At 38.7% G+C, this 20499-nt stretch overlaps 1 protein-coding gene across 1 annotated transcript in view; it reads right to left on the bottom strand.

Annotated features, from left to right (window-relative positions):
• Window positions 1-20499, bottom strand: part of MACC1 (MET transcriptional regulator MACC1) — a 32309-nt gene that overhangs the window by 5938 nt on the left and 5872 nt on the right. The window contains exons 2-4 of the mRNA XM_030483092.1: window positions 7310-7424; window positions 3056-5094; window positions 560-748 (exon numbers count right to left, since the gene is read on the bottom strand). Of these exons, the coding sequence (XP_030338952.1) occupies window positions 560-748; window positions 3056-5094; window positions 7310-7424 (2343 nt within the window). The remainder of the gene's footprint in view (window positions 1-559; window positions 749-3055; window positions 5095-7309; window positions 7425-20499) is intronic.

Consider the following 20499-nt stretch of genomic DNA (forward strand, 5'->3'; position numbering starts at 1 on the left):
ATGTCTATATAATAGGACAGAAGTGGAATTAGTGTAACAGAGTCCAACCTTTTGTCATGCTGCTCAAGCTAAATGATGGCAAATATGACACAGGCACAGAAAAGTGTTAATGGTAGAGGTAAGCTTCCTTTCAGGGGAAAGAGCAAAAGCTGTACTAAGGGTGACTTGAAGTAGCTCCTGAAAGGACTGGATGGTCTTCCTTATTGAGTCTGAAATGACAACAGAGGAGTGAGTAAGATTAACAAGTGAACAGGACAGTAAGAAGGGACTGAAACTGGCCCTTGGTTAGGGAATAAAAAGCTGAAACTCAAGACAGAGACCAGGATCTCTACAGCCAATTTATTTGGCACAATAACACTGAACAACTGGCTGCAAAGGAATATTTAGACAATTACAAGCAAAAGTTGGTGAGAATTCCTCATATTAAAGGACTTTAAAATTAAATGAGGAGGCCAAACTGCAAAAAGAAAGAAGTGCACAAAGTAAGGAAGAAGAAAGATCTCTGGCTGTGTTTGTTCAGTGGAGAAAGTGTGCACACACCATTGCACGTGAGCCTTACCTCCAGAGCTACTGCTCCATGTTTCCCTTGGTGGGGTACTTCGTAAGCCTCGATTTGATGCTTTGTGAGTCGGGCTAACTTCTCTGCAAGCTCCCGCCAGTATTTGCCAAGCTTGACAGCTGAAGTCAAAATGATGGTGTCCTGGGTAAGACGTGCCACTAATCCCTGGCAATCTATTTTCAAAAGTGCCTGAAACAATAGTTTTCTTTAGTTTTTCTTCACCAGTAATTACAAAAAGAACATTATAATTTGTTTTAATACCACTATTCTGCATTTCTAAGTAGACAGGAGGGCTTTTTGTTAATTTTGTGTTCTTAAAAATATGTAACTATTTTTCCTACAAAAAGGTGTTGCCAACAGTTTCATAGGAAAACTGCCCACAAACTGAAAAAAAAATTCAGCTGGCATTCAGCTGCTGCATCATTCCAGTGTCAAATGGATCCTGCCAAGCTTGAAAGAAGAATATGCTTCTCCAACAAAAATATCTGGGACATCAAAATTAGCTTTTAAAAGCATGACATGAAACTTACAAATTAAGTTAGAGCACTATTACACTAAGGTGTGGTCCTTTGTCTACTGTTTTTATGGAAAATTATTGATTACGTTGGCCAGCACTTTTTGAATTACATCTTCCATAGAGCTGATAATTTGCAGACCATTAAGCAGAAATGCAAGCATCAAACTCTTCCCTCCCCCATGCCAAATGAGAATTTAATAATAAACAAATTAAAAGCATTCCAGGAGTGAAACCTTGAAATGCAGATATGTTGCATTCTCCTTTCTTTATTAGTTTGGATAAGAGATAAGGAGAAAAATAGGTGGTGGGGTTTTTTTTCTTCTCTTCAAATTAACGGTAAAATATTCCACTGAAAATGTTGACTTTTTCAGTGAAAGATCAAGTCAAGAATTTTTTCTTGATTTTTTAATATACTGATTTTTCATAAAACATCAAGCATTTCTGAAGAAATCAGACATTTGTGTGATTTAATTGTAAAACATTTTTCCATAAAAATCCTCATTGCAAGCAGTAGAACTTTGTTACGCACAGTAGCGAGAAGCAGACTACAGTGTACAGGGCCAAATCCCTCTACACTTTGGCAAAGTGGACACAAAGTTGTTCAGTTGGTCTTTGCCCTAATAATCAAGAACCCTATAAAATGTAATAATAGGAGATTAATTGAAAGAAATGACCAGTAAATTCTACCCAAAAGTAACATGGATAATATCTAGTTTTAAGTCTAGCTTTATAAAGACAGGAACCTGCATTGGCACTTCAAAATCATATATATTTTAACAAAACAGGACACCTTATTAATCTGTTTATTCCCCACTTTTGCCTTTTCTGTAATGAACTCTGTTTCACTGTATTCAATTAAAAGTCTGGACCATTTTCACCTTTAACTCCCCCCTCCCCTTTTTGTACAGAGGCATGGCAGATTAAACAGCACTTCATACTTACAGTTTTATTCCACACAGTTTAATGCAGTCTTAAGAGTTGTAAGTGGCCACTGCTACCAAAATATTCTGATTCCTGCTGAAATTGCTTTCAGCAGTTCAAAGGGGATAGTCTAGTTATGAGAAGTAAGTCCTGTTAAGATTTACAATTCAGGACAGTCAAAAGGCTCTAGATGAAAGGCTACAGTGTGAATTTTAAACACACATTTTTATACTACTTTAGTTTCATATCAGAAATTTTATTCTCTTCTGTTGCTATATAGGCTGGTAGACTTTTCAGTCAGAGCCAAGGACAGTATTGAGTAATCATTAATTCCAGATTAATTTACATACAGATCCATAAGTAAATTAAGATGGTTAACAATGCAACCTATTACCTGAAAGCATTTAGAATAAAACCACTTTTGATTCACATGTAACAGTTCTGAATCACATAGAAGTTGCTCAGTGGCTTACAAATGAGGCCCATGAAAATATGTACTGAAATACTTGCAATATTGTCCTTAGGTTGCTACAACATTGACTATAAAGTTGTCATGTGTGGATAGAAAATCTTGGTTTTAACACGTGGGTCAAGATTTCCTTGCTTTAAATATATGAAGATAATTTACACATGCAACTTATGGTACACAAATGTATATAAATAGTGGCATTTCCACACTATAAGGTTACTAAAAACTTCACAATGGGAATGTGAATTGCTCAGGGAAGGAATTTACCATGATGACTTCCATAACAAACCTATTTCAATCATGGCTATTTAAAAAAACCCAAAAAATGTCAACTCAGTCAACTTACTAAATGAGCAAGGCTCCTGGAACATTTACAGCACACTGTTTAGAGTTAATTCATCAAAATATTATTCTTCATGACAGTCTGGATGTATTTTCCATCTATAGGTGTCTACAACTTCTAGTAATACATTCAGGCCTGTAAAGATTCCCACAAGGGTGTAGGACCATGTTTTCTTGTTCACACACTTTTATTGAGTAGTTTCTTTGTAATATATTCCCAGCAACCACTAATTCGTGCAATACTTACAACAATGAGCTCATAAAGAAATAGTCTTTTTTTTTTGTTAGCATGGCAGTCTTCCTTCATCCTCTTCACAACATGTGCAACTCTCTCTGATTCTTTATCAGCATGTGCCTCATTAAAATCATCCAAAGACATATGTGAATATCCCAGCACCTCAGCCAAAGCTCTCCAGTCATAAAGACTCTCTGATACTGTAGACAGAACTACCGAGTAAATGTAAGTCAATTTTTTGAATGGCAATGCAATTTGTTCAACTAGATTCCTGGTTGTTATCTCACTATCGGCAGTGTCCATAGCTTGTTCTTTGGAAATCACTTTTATGTTTTTGCAATGTACAAGACCAATCTTTTTTCTGAGAACTCCTACATACCACTCTTTTATTTTAGTTTGTCCGATGGCTTTTACTTTATCTTCACCAAGAAGTGCTATTGTGTCCCCTTTAAAATATTCTAGCAAATAGTCAATCTTATTTTGACGTAACACAGTTTTCAAGGCCACTCCGTAAGTCTTAACACTCAAAGCTTTATCTTGAAACTTTGGGTATTTAACTGTTGGTATTAAAAGCCAAGGCTCAGACTTGATTTCTTTGCAGTTTTGTAAGCGCTTTGGCCTGTTGATAATTCCACTTAATTTTGGAGCTGGATCAGGAGTTGTAACATGGAACTGTGTTACTTGGCTACTTTTTGAGACTTTAATCTGAACAAGGAAAACAAAGAAATGCATCTCCTTACATCCAAGCATGGAAAACAGGAATTGTTGGCGGACCATTTCGCCAGTTTTCAGCTCTTCCTCTTTAATATTTTTGCTTTGGTCTTCCATCTTCACTTCAAAATCTGGATCACAGGATACCAAAGAAATGTTTAGATCTTGTGGCTTTTCAAGCAGAAATGTATGTTTTCCCCACAGCTGAAACACAACGGGAGGCATGTTTTTCCCTCCTTTTTTTATATCACAAATTGTGAGTTTTCCTGGAATGTAGTTATGACCGAAGACTGTAAAAACTGCTGTAAAAGATGGATGAATATGTTTGGGACCATAAATTCCAACTGAGACTGTTCTATGAACATAGTCCCAGACATTAGTTGCTGGAGGCTGGATTTTGTTTGCTTGTACAGCCATCACTGCATACATCACATAACTTAGGTCCGTTAGCTTCACTTGTATGGTATCTTGATAAGTGTAGCAATTCTCTAGCTTCTTAAAAGGCCCCTCTTTATTGAGACTGAAAAAACACACAATGTCACTCATAACTTGGCTGAGTGGATCATTCTTCACTTTAGCTGCGACTTTCACCTCTAGGAAAATGGCTTCCCTTGTGTTGAGGTTGCTCAGTGTAAGTTCTATCAGAGGACTTACAGTACTGGACATCTCATTGTTAAACGATGATGGAGGGTTAAGGATAGCCTTTAAACCAACTTCTTGGAATTCCCCAGGTAATACGTGACCCACAGGGACATGAATGTTGATATCTGAGTCAGGCAGCTGTACTGAACCCCCTTCATGATTCAGTTTACAAACTACATGGATGTCTGTAGCTTGTGTTTGTGCCCATCCAGGACTATGGCTCATGGCTTCTAAATCTAGGCAAGATCGGGTGAGTTGACGGTGACTCAACCAAGCCATCTTGTAGGCTTCACGGTCATTTTGAAGCCATGTCATGTCTGAAGCTATAGGTTTTTGAGGTGTTGTCTTGCGAGGATTAAATCTTCGGTTATCAACAATATCCAAGAAGTCAGAGACACTCTTGGATCGTGCAGATCTTCTTGCTGAAGTCTTTCTTAGAAGACAATCAATATCTAGCTCATCACCTGAGGAAACCAAAGAATCCCTGTTGCTAGAAACTTTAGAGAATAAATAGGGTTTTTCTTTTAAGATTGAAAGGTATTTATTATTTTCATTTCTATTTAAAGCAGCTATGTCATGTACAAAAGGGTTGGAGGCTGACAGTTCGTTCCAGAAGGGATTAGTCTTGGAAACAACATTGGTATGTCTGAACACATCAGACCAGTCAATATCCAAATCCGATTTGCTTTCACTGACACCTGTTTCAAAGAAAAAACAGAGGCATTTTCTAAAGCACAGAGACTTGAGACATTCCATTAATTTCCAACTGATAGTCTGTTAAGCTAACAGGTGACTAAACTTATCCTCCTAAAATGCATGTAGATAATTTATATATTTCTCCTTCATGTTTTTAAAGGGTATGAATTTTGATCTATAAGTAGCATTAAGAATCTTTGCTAATAGAAAGAGGGCTAACAAATTAGTGGTGAAGGATGTAAAACATCTTCTGCAAGGCGCTGATTGTTATCAACTCCTATGACTATTAATTGGCACCAAGTATGCCAAGGTCCCGTGAGGTTTAAATTCTTATATTCCGGTAATCTTTGGCCTCTTACAAAGTGCCACAGATTACTTTCCTTTTTGTCTAACTCTCTGCAAAGATTGAATAACTACTGTTTCATTTTTCAAACACTGTAGACAGTACAGACATGTATTATTCAGGATTCCTTTTCATGCTAGCGCACATGCATTTAATTGATAATAGCACTCTTACAATTTATCTTGGTGTGTGTGGAATTTGTTATACTAGCTTTCCAGTAAAGAATTCATTGTCATAATTTATGAGGTCTTGTACAATTTGAAGTTTGGAGAGAAATGTTTTTGTGGCTACTAACTTTTCTGAGATTGTACTTAAATAGACAAATGGGGTGTGTAAGTGATATTTAAATATACTTTCTAATAAAAATACTCACTATGAACTGTAATGTCTTTTTCTGAAGGCAAGGTGTGCTTATATTTTATATTACAAACTGTTCACAGAAGCTAGTTTATAGGTTGATTAAGGCTCATGCTTCTTGCAACTAATAGAGTATCTGCAACTTTTTGTGCTAAGGGTTTCTATTACTTCAGTTTTCCATTATATTGCTATATATAGAGGTTAATCCATCCCTTCTTTGTACATCCTTGTAAAGAATTTTAATTCAACATTTCTATTCTTTCAGCATATCTATATCCTTCATTATTACACTTACCATAGTACCTTCCATCTGCAAGGTAACTAATCATGGCTCAATTGCAAGGACAGTGCATTCAGCCACAAAAAAAAAAAAAAAAGGTGAAATATTAGCAATTTTTTCTTTTTTTCCATTTCATTTGTCATGAATTGTGACAAAAAGCCAAAACCATTAATTTTTTCCACAGTTCCAGAAAAATCCGGATTTGGAAGAACCAAAGTGGAGTTTACCTGCTTCCCAGCTGCCCATCTGCAAGGCATTAGCATTGTCTTGAGGAGAGCCTTCCAGGTGAGCTGCAGGGGGGAGTGAGCCCAGGGGAAGCCTCCTCTGGCTCAGACACCCAGCCTTGGCCAGGGTCACCAGATGGGGCTGGGCTGCTCAGCACCAGTTGAAAAGTCCTTTTGTTCTGCAGGCCAAAAGCTTTCCTAGTGCTGTGATGCTATTATAGTCAGATTATTATCAGCTATTAAAAATTAAATTAACTAGTCCCAAAAGAAATGTGAGGGGTTTAATCTGTTTTTTTCCCCCATCCTAAAGGGTATGTTTCTACAGGAAAATTCCGAGCAGAAAACTCTGGCAGAGCCTGAGTCATTAGGCTGGACACTTTTCTTGTGCCAAGGTAACAGCACACATTACTGGGTGCAGGAGGTTAGGGAGGAAGCAATTCCTGCTCCCCAGCTCACACAGCAAGTGCCAGGTTCACCATTACTCTTATCTGCTGCTGGACAAAAAGCTAGGAGAATTCCTACCTTGTGGAGGCAAATGTTTTCTTAACTTTTGGGTTAAAACAGCATGGAGATTAAATCAACTTTGTTGAGACTGCAGTTTTTAAACTGGCCTATCTCCAAAATTACCTTGCCTTCCTGGTTCTTAAATCCTAAAATTAATGTAGTTTGGATAAGAACTCTCTCTTCTATTCCCTTGACATTTATTCATGCAAGGTTAATGACTCCAGCTCTTCCTGCCAACCTGTCTGACCCATGTTTGCTATGGCAGAGGACAGATGACTTCTCTTATATGACAGCAAGTTTCTTCTTGGGGACCTTGTGACAATCCCAAATGTCCTGACTCCAGGGCCATCTACAATGGCCGGAATAGTGCAAAACACAATCAATAAAAAATTAATTTTAAAAAGTGTACAGGGGTTTACAGCTATAGCTCTTGACAATATTCAGAGTTTTTCAGAAATGAAGACTTTGGGTGGAGAGCCTTGGTACAGAAAGTACCAGAAGAAACATACTGTAGCTGGCCGAAGGTGTCCGGTCATCCACATCAATCAAAGTCCCCTCTGACCTGCTCCGTGGAATCTCTCCACTGGTTAGGGAATCTGTTCCACTACTGGAAGTGTTTACCTCCTAGGAAACAGTTAAACATATAAAATATCAACAAGTTTGCAGTTTGAAAAAGGAGAAACTGTTGAAGAATAATTGAGCTTTGCTCCTGTGATGTGACACAAATTGAAAAAAAGTGAAGTTATGGTCTGCCCAAGAGCATCACAATCCTGAGTCTTACTATCTCATTTGCAGCAAAAACACCAGATGCTACAGTTGCTGCACACTATGGTACCCCAGTCCATAACGAAGCTCAATAACCCACATAATTCAACATCTTGCAATTGGAACTGAGCCAATTGCACAATAACTTCCATTCAGGTCTTTTTTTAAAAAGAAACATCCTAATATCTGTTTTCAGATAAGTTTGACTAGAATCATGACAGGTGCAGAGCTAGATCTGTGTCTTCCTTTGCCAATTAATATAAAGGACATCCAATTATTTCTGCTTTATTATTCTTCCTATGCTCTTCCCTGGAAGAACATCAGGTCAGGTTTTCTTTTTAGTTTGTACATGAATAATTTGAAGCACCCTTTCTCAGGGCCCACATCAGCACAGCAACAGCCCAAAGAGGGGACATTCAGGTCTCTCCTCTTCCTTGTTCTGGCTACAAGAAGTTCTGCTTGGTTTTGATGTAGTTTGCATGTCAACTGAACCACACGAGAGCTGTAAAACCGATGCTGCAGTTGAGAGGTGGTCGACAGCAAAACTATTGCAAGGGCAGAGCAGGAGGGGAATCCCTCCGATGCAGGCAATAGAAGGGTGAACCTCACAAGGTACCATTGCCTCATGCTATTTTCAGCTGCCCAGAAAAATGAGTTGCTGGTCTTCAAAGGGGCATTGGATCTCCTACATGCTGAAGCTACTGTGTCCCAGAAACAGAAGCTAGGGGAAATAAAATATTCTAGATCTTTCTGTGCAGGAGAGCTTATCAAATTAGTGCTATAAACCAAGAGGTCATTTAGTGTATTTCCCATAATCCTGTCACTGATTCTATACATAGTGGGGTATAAATGCTGATGGGCAATAAATGCATTAAACATATGGTTGAAAAGAAAACCCCCAAACGAACAAGGGGAAAAAAAAAAATGGTAAAAAAGCCAAAAGTTTTTTGGGTCCATCCACGGGATAAAATAGCCAGCTTTGTTCAAGACTCTAAAATATTGCAGCCTGATACTTCTACGGCAGCAATTGCAGCCTAAGCAGATCTCTTACTGTGGCTGTCACAAAAAAGGAATTTTCAGTTACAGTTTTAGTAGGTGAGTTACGAGAAAAAGGAAGCACACATTACATCAAAGCATTACTGAATAGAAACTGGAAGTCAGCAGTCTGTTTCCATTGCAAAATGCAATGGTTTAAGACATCTTTTTTTTCCACTGCAAATGTAAATTGGTACTTTTTGCTCTTCCCACAAAAGCTACCTTCAGCTAATGGCAATCTGTCCAGGTCCTGGTTTGTGCTCAGGCAGGATGCAAGGCTGAGGTCAGGCTAAGCCCAACTGTCACCCGGCCACTCTGCTATCACAAGGCTGTACGGACTTTCAGGTTTCTCTGTTACCAGAAATGTCAGATGTTGGCCTTAGAAATCCTGATTTCAGACAGTGGTGAAAGCTAGCTTCCAAGACTGATACTTTGAGGATTCTGCTATTAATACCCCACCTGAACCAAACCAGATATTAAAATGCCTCCTTAAGCCCAACACCATAGTTCCAAGATCTGACATCCCATACCTGTATAAAAATATCACTGTTCCTTCTGTCTCTGATAAAAGACAGCGTCTTTGATAATGTGTACAGATTTCTTCAAAGGAAATAAATTTTGCTTTATTGCTGCATCTCAAAATGTTGAAAAACTGAACGCATTGTATAAACATGCAAGATTTTTCTCTCAGGCATCTGCTTCAGGAATTGAGGAGATTTAATTACACCTGCATAAGGTATCCATAGTCTAAAATCCTAATGTACAAAAAGAAATTCTACTTTTTACAATACTAGTGTATTTGTTGCCAACACTAATCCAGACTGATAACTTACTGATCAATTCACGTATGAATAGAAGAACAGGTTTTTAAATAGTTAAAAGACACACAATTGTTTCAGTAGCTGTATGAAGTGGGAAGCAGTAAGTAAGGATAAGAAAAGAGTACAAGAGTGCAAGTAGATGTACAGTGGCTAAAATAGGAAACCCATGGGGAAAGAGGAGGGAGAGAGAAAGAGAAAGAAAAACAATCTCTTTACACAGTGGGAGTATATTGACAGAGACATAACAACAAGATTGCATATGGAAGTTTTATAAATACTAAGAATTTCTGCAAATAGAATAAGCCATTTCCTAAAGTTCCCTTTGGGAACTCCTTGAAACCTTCACCACTAGCCTGGCACAAGGACAGAAGAGGCGGATACTGAAAAGGAAAACCACTTTCAAAAATAAGTCATGCTTCCCCACCCCAAAAGCTTATGTGAGTGTGATGAGGGAGCCTTTGTAATTCAGACATGTTTTCAGGCCAGCCAAGAAAAGGACAAGAGAAGGCGGGAGATATAATCAGTCCTGGGCAAAAGATGACCATGTCTGGTCAGCATGTTAAGGGATGTAGGAAATGCTGGGGACAAGCTGCACACACAGCATTGAGTACCGGGCAATGTGCCTCCTGAACAGTTACATGATCTGGCACCAGGGTCGCATCCCGCCTCTCCTGTGTTCCAGCCTAAGTGCTGGTAATGTATAAATCCCTAGCGTCTTTGTATGAGACTAGAAAAATAAGAAAATCTAATGCTCCCCCTTTTCCATGGGTTCACATTCTGTGATAAAATAGCACCTCAAATTAATTTTTTGATAGGATAACCCTATTAATTAGGAACTTACCTGCAGAAATCCAGAAGAACTATCATGCAGAAGAAAGAGACAAATGCATATGGGATATAAAACTATACTGATCAGTGGCAAAGGGGAAACCCTTTTACTGAAAAAAATTGAGAATTACGTATAGGAAGAATCAGAACCTAAGCTTTTCATTTGCTGTAGCTATCAAGTAAGAAAGATGTAAACTGACAAGTGCTTAATGGTACAAAGAATTATTTGACTGACAGCATGTCAGCTCACAGCGTGAAGTGAGCAGGGAATGGAGAAGTGAAGAGGTTGGAAAGAGATCAGCTGTGGAGGTGCCCAGGGAGTGAACCTGAGCGACTGCTGAGAGATATGGCATTTTTATGTACGAGGGCAAAAAAAAGTGCGCCAGGTGCACTTTGCTGTTCAAGGTGGGATTGTATTGCTTGACCCACAAAGAGAGGGACTCAGGACCCAGAGTGCTGCCTGCAGGCACATTACAGCACTGTTATAGGGGAAGAAAAATGCATTAGAGGAAGAAGAAAGTCTCAGGTAGAAAGTTCAGTTTCACAGAAGTCAGGAGACAGATTTGCTGCAAATGGAATTTTTGCTGCATGTCATGCCTCCAGAAATCTCTTCCAGGTCTTTGAAAATTCAACTGCACTGTTTTTTTTTCTTTCCAGTCTCCTTACCAAAGAAAACATGTCCTGCTGTGCTTAAAATAGTGGTAAGGAAGAAGATTAAAAAAGCCCAAAAGCAAACACTTCCCTGCTGCTTTTGCCCTCAAAAATGAGAGAGAACACATTCCTCTCTGTTTTTAAAATATCAGCATCCCAGAGCAAAACACTAGCAATTTTCTTTCCATTCAAACTTAACCCTTCTTCAAAAGCAGGTTGTATTAAGAGCAAAGCTCTCCTATGGCAGTGCCTCCCCATGGTCTCCTACATGAACCTTACACAGACAGTGCTACTCAGCCATACCATTATTCACAATGATTCATGGGTCCAGAGGATGAAGCTTATGCATTTGCAGAGACAGGACAAGCAACAGAAGGAGGTGATGGAGATGTGCTTCATTCCTCCGGGTTGGTTTTAGCTGTCATAGGTAAAAACAACTTGCTAGTTATATAGGGTGGGTTGTAAGACTTACAAGTTTATTGCTGAAAAAAGGAAAAAGGTATATTCACCAGAATGTTAAATATGGTGATCTGACCTGATCTGACCAAATACTGAGTATACTGAATTATTTAAATTCTATTACACAGAGAGAATTCTAAAGAAAAAGCAATACACAGAAGAGAGATGGTTTCAGAAGGCATTACATATCACCATCGAATCTAAAACACTGTCTATTCTCTGCAGATTAACATTTCTTAGGTAAACATTACAGTAATAGGTCATATTTTAACAGTCCCTTGGTACTTGTGACCTGGAAGAGCTTTCTGCAGCTCAGGGTTTGGTGAGAGGCAGTTGGACCTGAGTTTACCAATATGGGTACAGGGCTGAACTGTATTACTGTAGCTAATGGTAGTACAGGATAGCAAACAAAACCTTCAGTTGAAGTGGTAAAGTCTTCGATTTATTCTCTTAGCCTGGTGCATGTGAGGCAGTCAAGGAGATGCAGCTGTATCTCATTTTGAACAGAGACAGAAATGGCTTTTAATGTTCACCTTCGAGAGATCTCAACAATTACTTTATTAATGCTTGGCAGCAACCTTAATGCTTTAGTATGACCCTATTACTTATAACTTTGTCTGTAATAGAATTCTCAATTGATGTATCTACTAGTTTCCACTGCTGTTAAATAGCTGTCAAGTTTGGTAGCTACTTTTTCAGTGTTCTGAAAATTCATCACCCTGCGGGAACTGCAAAGCCATTCACACTCTTTCCTGAGTACATCAGGGTGTAAGCTTTCTGCAGACCCAACATATGTCTACACTGCTGCTTGTAACTGACGGAATTGCTGTTTGTAATACTGCATCTGATCTAGCATCAAAGGGCAGAGCTAGTAGTCTCAGCACAACAAAAACAGGGTTTGAAGTGGGTCATCCTCTCAGTAGATTTCCACAAATGGGTTTTTATAGCCTCTACTTAGCTCTGGGAGGCCCAAAATTGGCTGCTTTACAGACAAGTTGGGACTGTATGCAAGCAAAAATGACCATATCATAGACACTCCCTCTGCAAGGCAAGTATCTTTCCTTGCATTTCAAATATCTGTGCTTCTAAAATTGCTTAGTGTAAGCATAAGGGCTAGAACTTCTTTTTTTTTTTTTTTTTTCCCAATTACAAACTTTACATTAGGGAATATTGCTTTCCAGAATCCTCAAGAATGTGTAGTTAAGTCTTGATGTTGTCTTTAAGGTTTCAGCTACCACTCTGAAATACTCCATGCTTCCTCTTTGGCCTCAGGAAAAAAGAAATATGTTGCCTTCTACTTACATTAGTAAGTAACTTTTTAAAGAGCAGAAAATGGAAAGTAAAGATATCACTAACAAATGAATTAAAGGATCCAACGTCATACTGTTAAATTGTAATATTTCCTCTTTTTGCTGAACAGAGAAAACTGCAATGTATTAGCTTAATTTTTCTATTAACTCATTTCCTTACTACCTCCCCAAAGCCTATGATTTCTTCTTCTCTATTTAATTAGACTTTGACTTACAATCAAACTGCATGCAGAAGTTACACTGGGTCTTTAACTGAGCAGCTAACCTGTTAGTGTCAAATGGAGATAAAGCCTTAGACATCTGCACACTAGCTTGGCTTAGAGCCTACTCCCAACTATGCACAGCCTTTACTATACTCTTCCCCAGGAAAGGCTTATGTCTGTCTGTTAATGGCAAAGGCAGGTTTGTAGAGTGACAGATAGGAGCTGTAGCGTTTGAGGGCAGGAAACAGTGGTGGGGGACAGAAGTAGCAGTAGCTTTAACAGTATTGAATGATTTACAATCTCAGAGCTAACTTCAATAACGACAAAAGAAATTCAGTTTTTTAAATGACAGAAATTGTTTGTATTCCTCAGAGTCACAGTGACATGATCAAAAAAACCCAAAAGAAGCTTCCTCTGTCCCAAAGACTTCATTTTGGCACCATCTGACTAACACTCTTCCAGTTACGTATAGAAAACAGCATACCTACTATACACCCAGAAAGCAAGTAAAGCATACAGTTTCTAGACAGTCAAACCCAGGTCAACTAATGAAGTAGTTTTTCATTAGGAACTGACAATCAGGCATTTAGGAGTTACACGTTTATAGAAATAATTACTTTTAAATTTAAAGGCTGAGCACACGTAAGGGGAAAATCCTTCTTGACTTTCAACATTTAAATGTCTTATCTGGTCCAGTGATGTGAGAACAGAAATCCTACAAAAGCTGTGCTCTCTTCGCAGCATCATGGCAAAGCAGAATGCACCAAGTAACCCACTTGGAGAGAAAGGGCCTGTACTCAAAGCTCTTAAAGTTCTTAAAATTATAATTGTAATTAACATTAAGAAGAGATTTTAAGTGCCTGTATGAGCTGGATATGTTGCAAATGTGCAGGATGTTTTTTCTGCTATTCCAGGCTAAAAATGCTATAATAAAGCATTGCAGCTGCACTATGCCAGGACCTAGTCTTGAGCATCCAGCTGCGGGTCAGTTATTGCCTGTCAGTATGCTGCCTGGATACCAACACTTTATTTTGGACAGATGTAGATTGAAGATACGTTAGCAAAACATGCAATGAGAACCTTGAAGGCAATCAAACCTGATATCCAGACATATAAAAAGTGCCTTTACTCTCCTGGTGTTCTGGTTTCAGCAAACTGCAGTGAGCACCTGGAGAGATACCAGTGGACATGGCAGTGTGCTGTGCTTTTTGATGAGACAGGGGACTAGAAAGGGCTCTTTCCATAAGCACAACAGACTTCTGCTCCAGTGGAAAGGAAAAACACATCAGAAAGTCTGCACTGTCAGGTGGACCTTTTTACATAAAACCACTTCGGTTTGGTGTTGGTTAACTTGGAGGGCAGAGAGGGAAAGGACACAAAAAATAAAAAGCCGTAAACGCACAACGCACACACCGGAAAATAAGTTAACATGGCAAGTCACATGGAGAGTTTGCTTTCAATGCTTAAACTATGCCAGGCAAGCTTTCAAGATGTATGAACTAACCAAGAAGAAATCCCGGTTGTGTAGGGTATGAATGTGGCAGCAGAGAGAGGGGACTCAAGTCAGTCATTTATTCCATTTCTCGCAGGAAATATAAAGAGAGGTCAATACAGAGAGGGTAGAAATGGTGGAAGAGGGTGACACATGAGCAGCTCGACATGGACAAAAATAAAACAGGCAGCCACCTGTGTTGGGAAAAGAATTACAGTAAGTAAATCCATTTGGCAAAGATGCCTCTGGTCGTTATTAGAGGTTAGTTTGGAGAGTTAATAACTGTAAGTATAATTATTCTCCAGTGCATCCACAAATTACATTTTGCTCTACTTGACTGGCCATATAACAGACACAGGGAATATGTAACAGCACAAATAGTATGTTTGGTAGATTGTGATAACATTTACAAAGAAAGACTGATACCTATTTTTTATGTATTGATCTGTTTTGACTGAAGAACTTGTTTAATAGCCCTTAACAACTTAGGAACATAGTGAAGAGATAATCAGAGAGGGAGTCTTAATCACAGGGACACTTTCCAAGGTATACTGCAGAAAGTGCACTTTTGATTTGTTGCTTTAATGACAACTATAGTCCCCAAAGTTTGGTCTGAACTTTTCTCCAGCAGCGAGACATCATTGAATTTAAAATATTTGTGCCTGTGTTATTAATAATAGGCTGAGCTATCCATTAAACTGCACCTGCCAATAGTTTAGAGTTATTTTTGACACTGTAATTTTGAAGGGAAGAAGGGAGGTGAATTCATAAGAATGTATTTTGTTCTCTAAAAGCCAAACCCAGTACCTCATTATATTGCAGACTCTCCTTTTACAGAAAAATTAAACATGCTCTTGTCAAGCAAAAATCTCTCTATTTCTACCAAATGGGATTCATGTTTAAATGGATAGTTTCTCTACTAATGAAGGACATTGGAATCTCTGAATCGTACTCTTAACTACTTCTTATTGATAGTATCGTTAACAGAATACTTTTACTGAAATAATATGATTGTCAGATTGATTCTAAAATGGTAATGATCCAGCAACACAAATGATGTTGGAGGGAGATAAACTGCCATGCAATATCAGATCCCATTGAATAATCTATCTCTGATCACAGAAGACTAGGTATTCAAGAAGAAGGAAATTCCACTTATGAAAACAAGGAAGAGCTGCTTCCAGTATTGCTCGTAGTTTTATAACCAAAATAGGGGTGGTTCTTTCTTAAATAAAATAGACATCAGTCTACAGTAACACTGTGGATATTCTTCTAATGGAACAGTGAAGTTCAAGACTTGAGGCAACAAGTTCCCAACACATTACGTACCCTCATGCGTCTAAATTTAGTTCTTAAATCTAGCTGTTTTACAGGCTCATAGACTGAGCCACCTGTTCCCACCTGTTGAGGTGAGGGCATCTATGCTTTTGTTCCTTACTGTTTGGTATTATATGCAATTTAGCGTGTCCAATCTCATCCATTTTTATGCAGTAGTGACAAAGTCACTTTTTGAAGATTTTCTCTTCTTTTTCAGAAGGGAAAGAATTTGTGAGACAGTTGTTCCACTGCTCCTTTTCCTCCAGTCCTATATTCTTTAACCACCTTCATTCTCTCCATTGCACCACAGTGTCCAATTGTCTTTCCAGCAGCAGTTCTCCATCTGTGAGGCATACCATTAGCCTGGATGCAATACCTCAGTGGAAAGCTAGTTTTTCCATCCAGGAAAACCACACTATTATATTGTGATGGATAGTATTACCCACTGGAAGCATATTAAAGCTGTGTATTCCCTGGTCCTGCCTCACTGTAGGGCTCATAAGCAGAAACCATTCCCAAGGCTCTCACCAGCCAATTGGCCAACCTCCAAAACTCAATCAATAAACTGCTTGTACAACAAATCAGAGAAGTTCCCCATGTTTGCACAGCCATTCCTGTGCTGACTTTAATCTCCCATTGTCTCTTTTCATGCCTAAAAGCAACAGTGTATCTGCAGCTTGCTCTTCCTAGCAGCTCTACCCCTCAGGCTACTTACTACAGGCACCCTATCACCTCACTGATTCCAGCGCTTCCTTCTGAGACAACATCACTGATTTCTGAGGGCAAAATCTGGTGAAGATGGGTGCCAATCCATTCTAGAAGTCTTCCGCACTCAGCTCTATAACATCTTTTTATGCCATTTGCCATGAAGAAATCACTTAATGTTATTTGTTCTTTGCATTTTACATGTCAGTGCTGAGAAGAGAAAGAAGGCATAAAGCTGTTGGTTCCTTCTTTCTTATTTATTTCTCTAACACCACACAGCTGCATTGGCTATGACAGTGTGTTACAGATGTGGAGAGGATTAACATAGGACAGAAAATGATGGGGTCAGTAGCTCAAGATCTATAATAAGGAAGACTCTCCACTCAAGTTATATGTCAAAGGGAGGAAAACCAAAACCAATCCCTAAATTATCATCAATTTCATCCTTTTATACACAAACAATAGTCTTTTTAGTTGAAGAAAATTTTTCATCTGCCCCAACAAATCTGGCTGATACTCTCAAATAAAAATGATATTACAAACTTCTCAAAGCTGGACTAAATCCAAACTTATCAAATTCCCAAACAGTACCTCTCAGATAACCCTGCAGAAATTTTTCAGGAAAATTATTCAGAAACGCTGTGCATTATACTCCATCAGTTCAAAATGTGTGCCCAGTTTTTTATTTCATTCATTATACCTCAGCTTTACTATTTTTCACCACAGCTGAAGTTATGGCCTTTCTAGAGGAAGCAGAGACTGCAGATCAGTAACTCTTAGGTATAATCACAGCATTTCAATATTGTTACCTCCAGCTTCCCTCTGGCCTGCCCCTGTTGTGTCACCACCACCCCTCCCAGAAAAAAAGCCCCCCAACTCCAGTCAGTCCTGCACTCCTTTAAGAATTTTTACACGCAGTAAATTCATGGCAGTCTCTGCAAGACCTGGCCACCTTCCACTTGTGAAGATTCTGGTGTCTACCCTTTGTTTTGTCTCACCCTTCACAGACACTGAGCATGCTCACCTTCCAATTTCATGTAGTCTGAGCAAGATCAGTATTTTATACTACTAAGTCTCTGAAAATGCTGCAGTTCTTTGACCTCACTGGATTCCTACACATCAAAACTTTGGGCAACATTTATCATCCAAAACCACATCTGCAGCCATATGATCCTTCATTCACAAGAAAGAATAATCATTTGGTGTATGAAGGGAAACTGCTACATAGGCTGTTGTCAGACTACAGAAGTTACAGAAAAATGATTTGAGACCACTAGGATATTTAAACATCATGGAAGACGACGTTAATTTCGCAACTATTACTATGAAATGAAGTTTTCATCCACTACCTGGAGTTGAGGTTTTTCTGACAGCTGGTCTTGCAGGAGGAAGGAAACCACTAAGTGTTCTATATATTGGCTGTATTAGATTGAAAGGAGCAGACAACCATTTCAAATATCACTAAACAGCCCAGAATGTGAAGTCCCTTCAGGTACCACCACAGGCCATTTATTTAGGGATAAAGGCCTCTGAAGATGGAGTTCCTCTAGCTGACCAGTTTCAGTCCAGTGAATAATATCAGGGTAACCTTTGCTTCAGACAGAAAGAAACCAAAGTTACAAGTGAAATAAGCTGAACTCCAGTCCACACTTACAACAGCTTTTTAGTACTTTGACTTTCCTAATTAAAAACCTGAAGGCACCCGCCATGTGTTAGCTCAGTGAATTCAGACTATTCAGCAACACCTCCAAAATGCCAACCCTAAAGAAACATTTTTTCTTGTTTCACCTTCATAACTTTACTGTCCTTGCTCCATTTGTCCTGAAATGTGAGAAGAAGCGTTCACAGCTTCCCCAAAAGGTCACTAACTCTGATGATCAAAGCATTTCCCTACCCATCTCACCTCCTTGGCAGCAAATCTTGAGTTTTGCTCTTTAACTAGCTCCTAACTCTCAAGATAAGGGTTTAAAATGTGTGCTGTGTTACTTGAAATACTGAAGAATCATACATGCAAAATCCTACTGTTTGGGGTATTTTTTTTAATCAAATGTGTTATGGGTTTTCTATAGAGACCAACATACATAACACATTTACAGTGCAGTTGAAAGACTGTTTAGATCAAGAAGCTCACTCCATTACACACATATCCTTGCCATCACTGTTAGAGGTTCCTTGATGAAAGTATTCAAGTGTCAAAATGTGTAAATATCATTTTAACATTTAGCTTATAAATGCCAAATCAAACACGGACCTTACTGTGTGATGGCAAGCCACTTTGCTTAAGATGTTTTTCCTTGGCTGTAGTGAGACAGGAGACTCCCGTTATCTCTCTTTTTCTATAGACACATGCAACCCTGCCTGTGCAATTTATTGGATGAAATTTTCAGTCTCCCTTTTATGGCAATTATTCTTCTATGTTTCAAGTCATTAATGATGACAAGCAGATATTTGCAGATCATAGGATTCTCCAACAAAGAGCTGCCTAGTATACAAAGGGAAAGAAAAGCATGAGGTATGAAAATCAAAACTCAGATTAAGTACGTTCTGCTTCCAAAGCTTCATCTAAACTTTAATTTGTCAACTATTCCTGGATATGCATGGTCCAAATGCTGTCCAGCATGAAGTTGGCTTAGGTCAGCTCCTGACTGATCACAATCCAGGGTTATATTTCTATAGGTTGCTCTGCCTGTAAGAAACAGAAAGATGTACAACTTTGCTCAAAACTTGAATAATCATGATCTAAAAAACTTCTATAATGTTGTGTTTTTCTGTTAGCTATTGCATAGCTATGTCACATGCACCAGAAGTGAGAAGTATCTGTTAGCAAATCGTCAGTAAGGACATGTAAAGATATTTGTTTAATTTGGTGCAAGTTCTAACCTTCAGAACTTCAGATTTCACTCAACTTCACACCAAGCAGAAATGACCATATGCCCAGACAGTCTTGACAAATGTAGCCAAACAGTTTGTTCTGTTGTGAAAGTCAGTTCAGATAATTTTATTTTACAGTGCAAATTCATTGCACATTGCTGATTTTAGCAAGATTTTACAATGCTAAGTTAATGTCTGTCATCATCATTCATATGCTGAATCACTAGCATCCACACAAGTAATTTCATTTTAAAGTTCTTTAGAGATTAGTGTTACAAAACCTAAGGCTTAACCCATAATCTACTTGTGAACTTTTTGTCTGGAGGGAAATAAGAGTGAGCTTTCACTCCACTTTCTCCGTATTAGGAGAGAGGTGATTTTTCTCCTAAGAAACATGATGGTTTTTCAGCCTCCCAGATCTATCTGTCCTAAGAGGAATGGGGCTTGAGACATGCAGATTTCAGCACCACAGGCATAGAAGCTCAAAAGCTGGCAGGTCCTACAATTGCCAGGCTGTTTAAGAATCACTAAATTTGATTTATTCACAGATTTCAAAGCCAAAAGAAACAAAGCAATCATGTTTATTTTTCCTATGCAGAATCAAAGCCACAGATTTAATGTACCTGTTATTATGCCAAGTTTAATAATTTTTATTGAATTCTTATTAAAAAAAAAAAAAAAAAATCCAATTTTGAGACCCAAAGCTGATGTTTGTATTCTTTGGGACCCAAACCAGGGTTGTCTTTTACTTTTTCATTTCTATCCTTGTAGAATTTGCTGGAATAGCATCCCTCTGTTAAGCTTTGTACAAAATATATAGTAAGCATAACCTGGTCACAACGGACTGATTGTTTAATGCACAAGACAAGGAAGGGAAGGGGGGGGGGAAATGGAGATAGACAAGTTTACAGATAGAAAGACTAAAACACAAAGATACCGATAGCCACATTCCAGCATCTTCCACTTCTACCACAAGAACTGCATAAACTTTTGCTAACCCCTTAAAAATCCGGCTCCAAACCACTTGTCCCAGACCACTCAGGAAATCAGCGACAAGAGCACCGGATATGCAAGTGCCATGGGAATAAAACTGCCACCAAGACTAGGGCTTTAAAACTGCATAAAGATCACAAGAGCCCTTCTCTGTCCCAAAGTGTTCACACCCTGAAAAGGCAATTAACTGGAGAGCAAGACAGGTATTCATAACACCTCCTGGCAGCCTTTGCCATTGTTAGGTTTGGC

Source organism: Strigops habroptila, chromosome 1 (genome assembly GCF_004027225.2).
Source record: "Strigops habroptila isolate Jane chromosome 1, bStrHab1.2.pri, whole genome shotgun sequence".
Classification (NCBI taxonomy): Eukaryota; Metazoa; Chordata; class Aves; order Psittaciformes; family Psittacidae; genus Strigops; species Strigops habroptila.